Source organism: Fundulus heteroclitus, chromosome 10 (assembly GCF_011125445.2).
Source record: "Fundulus heteroclitus isolate FHET01 chromosome 10, MU-UCD_Fhet_4.1, whole genome shotgun sequence".
NCBI lineage: Eukaryota > Metazoa > Chordata > Actinopteri > Cyprinodontiformes > Fundulidae > Fundulus > Fundulus heteroclitus.
Window position 1 is genome coordinate 32,447,815 of NC_046370.1, and position 10,551 is coordinate 32,458,365.

The window sequence follows — 10,551 nt, forward strand, 5'->3', positions numbered from 1 at the left end:
GAACAGCGTGATACCTGTGCCTCTTGTGATTACAATTATAATGCACACAAAGCAGAAAGAGCTGTTTTTTCCCCCCTTGAGCAAACTTTTATTTTATTTTTTTAATATTGTGAAATGAATTAGTGAAAACTCATACTTTAGCTGTAGTTTTAATTGCCACTCTACATTTGCGAGGGAAAAACAAAGACACCCAAGGATTTAATGCTTAACAAAGGGTTTTGTTCAGCACAGTTAAACAACAGAGGAAATAGTTGCTTTTTGCAAAGATTTGCAAAGTGGAGGCTAAAAAATGTCTTTATGGACTGATGTCAGTAAAAAAATGTCCAGGAGTCATGGTAAAACATCCCTCTTTGTTGGCTGTGTTTACCTGTGTCCAGCCAAAATCTCCTCTAAGAGAACAACAATAAGGTCATTGTTTTATTCACAGTGTGGGATAATTATTCCACCTATCCAATGCCAAGACTAACACATACTTACTGGGTTTACACAGCTTAATGACTGGGAACCTCCTTGGCCTTTCTAACGGAACTGTTAATGTGTTTGCAGCTGAACTGATGCTTTGTGCTCAAACATATCTGAGCATTTGGTCATAGTCACATGCTTTCTGTGTGTTGAGTGCAAAAAAGCTCTGCTCTATAGTGGCCTTGGTGTACCTCCAAGGCCCCCACAGTGTGTTTAGTTTGTGCTAGGGCCATCCATCACACAGGCACCTTGTTGGTTGGGGGGACTCATCTCTCACCCCTGCTGAGACTCAATCTGGAGACTGGAAGAAGTCTCCATTGTGCCTGCAGCATGCTGATTCCTGCGGTCCTCTAGCTAAGATCTGACTTCATTTATAACCCTCTGTTTATGGAACTGGGTTGTGGTTCTGATTACCATCTGAATGCACACATATGAGTTCATGTGTGCATGACTACTGAGAACTACAAACATCGGGGGGATAGGGAGAAATGGCAAAACAACTTTTAAGTGAGGGATATTTTGCAGTTATAAGCAGTTAATATCCTACCGGCAGAAGACATTACTCTTAGTGTCTTCACTTAAATCCGTGGTGCTCAAATGTTTTCTGGTACGCCCCATTTAAAGAATTAGAAATTGTCAAAAATTTTACTTTTACTGTTTTCTGTTTAAGTGCGTGAAAGCCATTGCTATGAAGATTACCCAGAATCCCTTTAAAATATGTAAATGTCAAACCATTGTATGACGATGGTTTCTAACAATTACACTTTATCAATATTGCCACACTTTTAAACTATATAATATTACCAACAATATAAAAGTTTTTTTTTTTAGCCTGACTCGTACCTGCATTCATAACAAGGGATGAGACAATAATGTTCACTGCCTGCGGACACAGCTAGTTCTCTCTCTGGAAAGATGGCACATCTTACTTTTAACTGCCCATGAACCTCATCATCACTACAAATCACTGACCCAAAATAGATCAGCTGAAATTTTGGCAAAAATAATATAAATCCATTACCAATCTTCCTAGTTATACTATTTACTGCAGGTACAGACCAATCAGCAGGGGGTGCTGTTTTCACATTTTGAATGATGTAGAATGCCTGTATTTTCTGAACAAAAAAAGACAAGGGTGTTCATCCGTTGTTAAACACTTACTGGGAACGAGAACATAAAGCATCAGAGTAATTATCAGAAGCGTTGGTGGTTCTAAAAAAACTAAATAGAACAGTTTCAGAAAGGATTAATGGACCATGGAGTATCTGCCACCAACCAGACTTAGCCAGAGGGGCTTGTTTAGTAGAAAAATGATTGCATGTTTGACACGACTTACACGACCAATGTGTGTTGATCATTGCTGTGGCTGTAAATGCTGTACATGTTCCATCCTCAATACGTGTTGCCGTTATTTAAGCTGGTAGAAGTCCACTTTTGGTGTGGCGTTTATGTTTTTAACAGTTTATGCAAATGCTGTTTCTTGAACGGTATGTTTCCATGGTTGTTTGTGTGTGTCTATGTGTCTATGTTACCCTGTGATGGACTGACAACTTGTCCAGGATGTACCCCTGCCTCCTCCCCAAATGACCATTGTAGATGGGCACCAGCCCACATTTATAATCAAATTTTGCCTTTAAAGGTACTTATGTGGATGCTCTGCAGCTGCAGTAAAGCACAAGAGCCGTAAGTGAGAAAGCTGAGTAGATTTGTGGAAAATTTGTCAACAATAAAGTCGATTGTGAAGGCTAGATTTTTATCATGGAACATCATTATCAATCATTTTGAGCCAAGTTGTTATAAAGACCACATGGCATAATTGTTTTATGATTTTGGAGTGCAAATGATGTCCCCCACAGAACTGCTGCATCACCCCCTGCTTCCACCAAAAATAATTGCCAGGCAGACGGACCTATAATGAGCCCATTCCACCAAGCAAGCACCTGCAGGACAGCCTATAACAGCACCATCATCATTCCAGTCAACACCAGAGGGAAGACGTGAGAAAGAAAAGTCACATTGCTTGGCATTCAGAAAGGGAGAAGTTGTTTGAGCATGTTAAAGTAGTATGAGTTCAGACTGCATGCAGTGCCACAGTATTGGTAGACCAGGTATTTACCGGAAAGAAAGATAGAGACTTTTTTACATACTGTCTCCTATTTCCATTTCCCTTGTAAATAATCACCAGCTTATCTGTAAATGGACAGTTTGAGTCTTTATATAAATGGCTATAATGCTTTTGAGATTGGAGTTGTTTTAGTGTTTTGAGCCTTCAAAATCTCTGTGTGGAGTACTGATTCAGCCCCAGTGAACAACTAATCTGGATTTATACTAAATGAAGATGAAGAGTCAATGGCGCAGATTTCATTTCAATCCCTCTAATCGCTTCATTTTAGCAAAATTAGCAAAAGGCAGAACAGTAGCAAATATCATACCATCACTCTTTGATATGAAACAGGTTAAGCACTTTGAAACAATGGAGGTCAACTGAGATATGAGGCAGTTTTAAATAAAGTATTTAACAGAGTGTAGCCACCCAGACTGGAAAAATTAAAGAAGATGCCTTTTGTATTGTTATCAGAGAATCAGAAGGACGTATTAAACGCCTCAGTGACAGAGGACATGTAACCACGACACTTAGAAAGGTTAATCCTTCATTAATCTTAAAGAAGGGCAAATCACCAGATATGTGTGGATCATGCAGGCCAATGAGCCTCATCAGCGTTGACTCTAAGTCACCCTTGTTGTTAGCAATCTGGTTAACCTTTTGATAAGTACTGGCTACCCTACTCCTTCAGCATTTTCACATACTATCCTGGGGTAAAAAAATTCACCAGATCTTAAAGACTCATGGAAAGTGAACTTTTCTCCAGTTCTAACAAAAACTAAAAAAAGACCTGAATAGATGGCACAGTCTGCCTTTATCTTTTATGGGTTGCGTAAGCCTCGATAAAATAAAAATCCTCCCTTGCCTCTTATATCCCCTACAAATGTTACCTTTATGAGTAACACAGACAGTTTCTCTCCATGTAAAAAGAGCTTTTTCCCCCAAAAAAATTCATTCGGCACATTAAGAACCCTAGATTAAGAATGACATATCCAGTATTATGAGTTTAAAGTTGCCCACAGACAGGGTCTCACGAATACAATACTCTATGACATGCCTGCTTTTTATGGAAGTGGTTGCATGCTTATGTTAATTATTATGCCCACCCTGACATCTGGTCTGGTTTGCCTACCTCACTTTGGGCTTTGATTGTCCGCAGTAAAAATAAATTTCAAAACCGATATTATGAACAACCTAATTATTTACAACACAATCAGCATATGGTGGGTACATCACTAGTGATGCATGTCATCCCCATTTACTAAGTAAATCATCATTGGTTGCTCTGTAAATAGCACCTCTGTGCAAACATGGCAATAGTTTAAAGGTTCCCAAATCAGCAAATGCATAAACTGCAAGGATGTTTATGAGATTTGAGTTATTTTAAGGCAGTAAAAGTTGCTTTGGGCTTTACTCCTCTAGGCTTAGCAGTTAGCTTCAGCCTCTGGGCCCGACTGAAATTGTACCAAAGGAAGATACTACCAGAGAATATAGATTAGTGTTCACTTAAATCACTGTAATTTTTCAGGTTTTTTGTATTTTTACATGTTTCGTTCTTGGTACATGTTTCACACAGGAATCTTGTTGGTCTATAACCTCCTACCACTATTTCCTGTTAGAGTAATCATTCACTTCTGTGTAAATAATTCTCCAATGCAAACATGACAGCAGTTTAATGGCTCATAAAATAGCGCCGGTATTGACTACTAAAGCGTTTTAGAGATTAGAATTGCTTTAAGACCATGGAAGTCTTGGTCCCACACAGACTTTCCATTAGTATTAGGCTGAATCCTAATACCCTTATAGAGTAAGGACTCTTTAGCCAAAGCGGAAGTGCATCAGCGGTCACCATGATAAGTGCTGTCTGAATAGTGAAGTCAGTAAGGAAGAAGGTAGGAAAAGGAGCCTGTATGCTCCCTTCCCGCGGCTAGTTTTGCTAGGAACCCCCGCCACGTTGCTTTCCGGCACTAAGAACCCTTAAGGTATCCCACAATTCTTTGCTTTACATGACGCATCAGCACAGTCCCCTCATGTAAATCAACAAAAATGTCCGGAGAGAAGAGAGCACACATTTTGTAGTCCATTTTCAGAAGGCTGTAGGCCCGGATTTGACATCATCCATGTGTGTTTCCGTCACGTAATGTTGTCAGAGTTAAAGGCTGTCCGAATTCGGCACAGCGGCCCGAACCTCCTTTCCTCCTCATGATAGAGTTCTTACTGTTGACCCTGTGAAAGTTCAAGGACGAGAAGCTAGGAGCAGGAGCTAGAAGCTATTAATAAGGGTGTTTGGATGGTGGCCTCAGTGTCTGGGACCAGCTAATCTGTATATAAACTAAATAAAGACACAAAGAAAGTTATATCTTACATCTAAGATATTACCTGCTTTCAAGATTTTAACTGTACCTCCCTTCAAAAATTCTGGACCGTCCCTTTAAATGACAAGCATTATTAAAAAAAATAATCTCCATATCTTTCTGCTTTCAGGGGGCTCTGCCTTTCTTCCTATCATCTTCCTTCTCTCCTTCTATGCCGGCTCCCTCACAGCTGTATAATACATGTGGTGTTGGATTTGTTGTGCAAACAGAGCGAGGGAGCCCATGTTAGGTAAGAACAGGCTGTGGCGTCATACACCTAGGGCCTGACAGGGGAGGGCATACACCTCTGCACTGCAAAACTGCCGAGAACCAGTAGCCAGTATAAAGAGCACATTCTGAATGAGTTTTATTACATGACATAAATTATAGGGATTTCGCTGATAGCATTTTTTGAGGTACACACTGTTCATAATGTGCTATAATACAGCTGCATCAAAGAACAGCACCCACACTAAGGGAAAGGTTCAGACACACATTTACTGCTGGCTCAAGGAACATCAAAATGTCATTGGAAGGAGCAAGGGACACAAGCAGTGACAGGTGTATCCTTCCGCCAAAGAGGAAATGCGTTTAACCCCGAAGTGAACAGAGTAGAGTTAATACTGAGTTTATTTTCCCTTCGAAATTAATCAATATACTCAACATGATAATCACAACAGAGTTCGTATGTGCTTGTTGTTGTCAAGCAGTGCTGATCATAACAAAAAATTAAATAAAAGTTTACATAAAAACACAATATCAAGTCTTGCCACACATTTTTCAGTTAATTATATTTTAGTTTTACTAACGCGAGTGCCCAGAATCATTAAAATGTGTAGTCTAAAATCTGTTCCCAATAAAGTAGTCCAAAACGCTTGACAGGCAAAACACTACCGTAAATAGAAACCTACCGTTGACTGAACACTGAGTAATCCAATCAGGGCTGTGGTTTGGAGGGGGCTGATGATGACGAAGCAGGGTCTGACCAATAGGAGTCTGTATCTGGGAGCCGTCCTATCTGAGCCGCATCACCGCCTCCTCTGTGTCCGTGGCGGAGGACCACTATATAAAAACAAACCAGCCCAAGTTATAAAGGGCAGAGTTGTAAAAACTCCCAGGCTGTGGGGAGTTCGCTTGTGGAAGCCTGTATCCCGGATTCATCCTTTACCCCACGGACACAAAATCACCTGGATCTGACTTAGATACGACGTCGACAACAGTTTTCTATTTGATTCATAGAGCTACAAAAGTGCTGCGCAAAGTTGAACATCCTCTGGAGCGGGACTGTTGAGCAAGGAAGGGCCTGCTGCGAATTTCTATGTAAGTGAATATTAACGTAACGTTATCTCAATACTTATTTGTAGAGGAAAGGGGGTCCACATTATTTTGCCAATTCGCTTCTCCAAAACGACAGGACTTGTCGAATATGTCTGTCACCTGCTAGCTTATTCCTATCGGCCGAGCTGGTTGTCAATTCCTATGAAAAGCCGTTTGTCTTTCTTTTGTCTCCATGTCAGGGACTTGAACCCTTTGCTCTCGCTTTGGTTATATCTAATTTGCGTCAGCGCGAAGAGCGCAGATAAGCAGCTGTTCGAGCTAAACATTAACAGTTCCTGGGGGCTAGCTGGTTAGCTAGCTACATTTGTGTTCACACCCTTCTTTTAAGTTGGCAGGGGAACGCTATCTGCTCCTCGCTGCCCGTGTGGGGTGGGCATGGTGGCGATAAAGCTGCTTCGTTTTTTATGCCGTGTTCCTAATGAAAGTGTCTCTGTAATGAAGTGGCTGTTTTAACTGCCACGGCCGGACCCCGAATAATGATTATGTAATTGCGATTCTTGTCGCGAGCTCCTACGTGCTCCTCTTCCAACTGTAGCAAGAGCCGCGCGAGAGCACGCAGGAGCAGCAGCTCGGTCGGAGGCATTTTCAAAACGCCCTTTCTCCAACTTTCCTCGAGCCTGCTTGGATGCGGGTGGTGTGCCTGTACGCAGACATGTACAGGCACACCACCCCCCAGGACTGTTGGCACCTGCCGTCCCGGAGGTCAGCCGCAGGAGCGCTTATCTGTCACACTGGACCGCTGGGGAGCACGCACTGCTGACACCGTCTCTGAGTCAGTCAGGACTGCGTTTATTTATAGCTCCCGATTATTGTACAGCCCCAGCTGCAGTAGTGCTGCATTCCGGGCTGCCGAGGGTAAATAGGCTCGGCTGCGTATTAGAATCGCTGTGCGCGATCACCTGGAGTAGAAGTATCGCGGTAGTTACCGAGAAGCCTAACACGGAAGTTGGCGATAATGCAAACCGCTGTTGACATGATCAAATATGACTATAACGGGTTTAGAAATGCTTATAGATAAAAAATAAAATAAAAAAAACATACGAGTTCTAATAGTTTTCAGGTGTTTATTTTGCCAAAATGTTCTCCCTTTCTGCTGATCTACTTTTTTAAAATGGAGAAATCAGTTTAATACCCTGTCCAGACTAACATGAATATTTTTAGCAAAAAAACAAATGTATTTGGTTTGTTTGCATTCCACATGCTGAAAGGTTTTGGAAACAAACTAAGTCGTTTATCTTTGTGGTAAATGTGCTTGGACTGAATATCTGGAGATGATTTAAAACAATATCACCAGCCCTACTTTGAACTTGGCCTCCTAAACTTTCTTAAACAACAACAACAACAAAACCTGAAGCTTTTTTTCTATTAATAGTTTAATTATATCTCGTTTTTTTCTGACGTACTTTCCGATTTTAAGATGTAACGTTACCCGATTAAAAAGAAAAACACTTTTACTTTTGTTTTGGGGTATCTAATCTGGCCCAGGATGTTGTTTCGACGTAGTTCATGACGACGTCATCATCGCTTCCTGCTGGCAGGATTACGGCGCTGCTGAACAGATGTGCCGCTGATAGCTTGCTAGTTGCTAACTGTGGTTTCGAAACGGCGTTTCTCTAAAAGGACGGAGTGTAGCTCTTTCCAGTTTCCACGCCATGGCTGTCCAAGGTTCTTAGACTGGAAATATTTCCACACAGTTGAATTTATGTTTCTTGTAAGAAAAGCATTGTGCAGCGAAAAGTGGGGTTGGGGGAGGATTCTTTACTGTAAACTACGTACAACTAGGAAAAGAAACCCCTCAGTCAATTCAGCTTTGTTTTATAGCCTTGGCATACCTAGGTGTGGAAATCAAGCCCTGTCCAACAGTGAACTCAACGTTTGTTCCTGATGCCATCTTAATGTGTTCCTTTTCTTTCCATTTCAGGATTTTCAACCCAACTCTGTCAGGAGGACATTGATTTTCATCAGCCCGTTCCCGACTGATCACGGCTGCTTTTGGAGGTTTGCAACGCTGACAAGGAGCAACTCTGACGGTCAACGAGAAGTCCTGGTCGTTGAAGCAGCTATGCAGCTTGAAATTCAAGTAGCACTCAATTTTATCATTTCCTATTTATACAACAAACTCCCAAGACGGCGCGTGAATATTTTTGGGGAGGAGCTCGAGAGGCAGCTGAAGAAAAAATACGAAGGCCACTGGTATCCGGATAAGCCATACAAAGGTTCGGGCTTCAGATGCATCCACGTAGGGGAGAAGGTGGATCCTGTGGTGGAGCAGGCGGCCAAAGAGAGCGGGCTGGACATCGAAGATGTCCGGAACAACCTCCCTCAGGACCTTAGCGTGTGGATTGACCCGTTTGAGGTGTCTTACCAGATTGGGGAGAAGGGACCCGTCAAGGTGCTGTACGTGGACGATAACAACGAAAACGGGTCAGAGCTGGACAAGGAGATCAAGAACAGCTTTAACCCAGAGGCGCAGGTCTTCATGCCAATCAGCGACCCCGTCGGGGCTTCCTCAGAGTCCAGCTCCCCCTCTCCTCCCTTCGGGCAGTCTGCTGCCGTGAGCCCGTCCTTCATGCCGCGCTCCACCCAGCCCTTAACCTTCACCACTGCCACCTTCGCCGCCACGAAGTTCGGCTCGACTAAAATGAAGAGCAGCGGCCGCAGCAACAACAGCACCAGCGGCAGCAGCACCAAGGTGGCTCGCACCTCCCCCACCAATAACCTGGGTCTGAATGTCAACACCCTACTGAAGCAGAAAGCCATGTCCACCTCCATGCACTCGCTGTACGGGCTGGGCCTGGGTCAGCAGCAGCAGCAGAAGGCCTCTGCTCTGTCTCCCAACGCCAAGGAGTTTGTGTTCCCCAGCCTGCAGGGCCAGTCCAGCCCCGGGGCCGCGTTCCCCGGGGAGGGCTCCCTGGGGCTCGGGCCCCTGCAGTACAACAATGCCTTTGACATGTTCGCCGCCTATGGAAGCCTCAACGACAAGTCGCTCATGGATGGGCTCAACTTCAGTCTGAGCAACATGCAGTATTCTAACCAGCAATTCCAGCCTGTCATGGCAAACTAAGCTCATCATCAAATATGCTATTTATGAATGACGGTGGCTCAAAGAGAAGGAAAAACAGCAACGCACACTTAGCAACTGGACTGAAGGATTTAGCTGTGTAACCAGTGAAGCGCATGTGCCCAGGGGGGTGTTATTTTTTTTTTTATACCGTGCCCCTTTGAGTTTGTTTCTACTAAAAAGCTTGTTCTACAAACACATCCAAGCTTGAATTCAACATGCATCATTGTTTTCCCTTTTCCTTTTTGCCAACCAAGCACAAATGTTTTTTCTTTTTTTTTTACTTTGAGGAACTACTCCAAAAAAAAAAAAAAAAAATCTAAAAAATTACAAGCTTCAAGTTTTGGCCTCTTACAGTATTTTACAGGTGGTAAGACAAGGCTGATTTTTACAAATTGGCACTACTAAGTGGGGTTACTTGGTCTTTTTCTAATTGTATAATTTAATTTAGTACAGAGTTTGTAAGATATCAGAGTATATATTGTTTCTATGACATGGTGTTGCATTTATATCTTTTTACTACTCCAGTGATCTGTGATGGCTGCAGCAGCTTTTCCTTATTTTTCTTTTTTAAGGATAATTGTTAAAGAAATCAATCTTTGGAAGAGAAAAAAAAAGTAAAAAAAATCAAATATTCAGAAGATTGTGTACAAAGTATACCTTAGTGGTGGAATTGAAGTGTAGGAATATTTGCTTTTTCTGAAAGATGAATTGTATTTTCTGTTAAGAGGTTTAAGATTTTTGCTATACTATGGACAAAAAATGTACTCGTATGAATATTAATTTTGTACCTACATTGTGCAATACTTGATAAAGAAAAAATACGGTATAACAAAGTATTTTGAGTCAGTGTCTTACATGTCAAGAGGGACTGAAATAGTTTATATTGTTAAGTTTGTATTAAATGCTTAAAATGATATGCTTGTCTTTATTTTTTTTAATTTCATATTTGCACCCTGGTCTTTTTAATAAAAATAAACTACAGTTGAACATGATCCTTTTGAAGTGGACTTCTCATTTTTTTCCACTAGTGCTTACATGCTCACTATTTAACTTGTACTAGTTTTTTTTTTTCTTTTATTGGGCAATCCGGTGATTAAAAACCGAGGCCGTCTATAGTCTGAGGGTGAACATCCCGTAGTTTGTGTGCTCTAAACGTTGAGGTAGGGAATTGCAGGATAAAATATCTAAATGGGATAATAACATTTATCAGCTGTTGTGTACAGGACAAA

The 10,551-nt window shown here is 41.8% G+C and overlaps 1 protein-coding gene across 1 annotated transcript; it reads left to right on the forward strand.

Moving 5' to 3' along the window:
* Window positions 1-6,006: 6,006 nt before the first annotated feature.
* tob1b (transducer of ERBB2, 1b) lies at window positions 6,007-10,314 on the forward strand. The gene is made up of 2 exons (XM_012864130.3): window positions 6,007-6,240; window positions 8,180-10,314. Exon 2 carries the CDS (start codon window positions 8,321-8,323, stop codon window positions 9,320-9,322), a length of 1,002 nt encoding a protein of 333 aa, XP_012719584.1. The 5' UTR covers window positions 6,007-6,240; window positions 8,180-8,320; the 3' UTR covers window positions 9,323-10,314.
* The last annotated feature ends 237 nt before the right edge of the window (window positions 10,315-10,551 follow it).

Coding starts and splice junctions, on each gene's coding strand:
- tob1b (XM_012864130.3), top strand. CDS start 8,321: ATGCAGCTTGAAATTCAAGTAGCACTCAATTTTATCATTTCCTATTTA.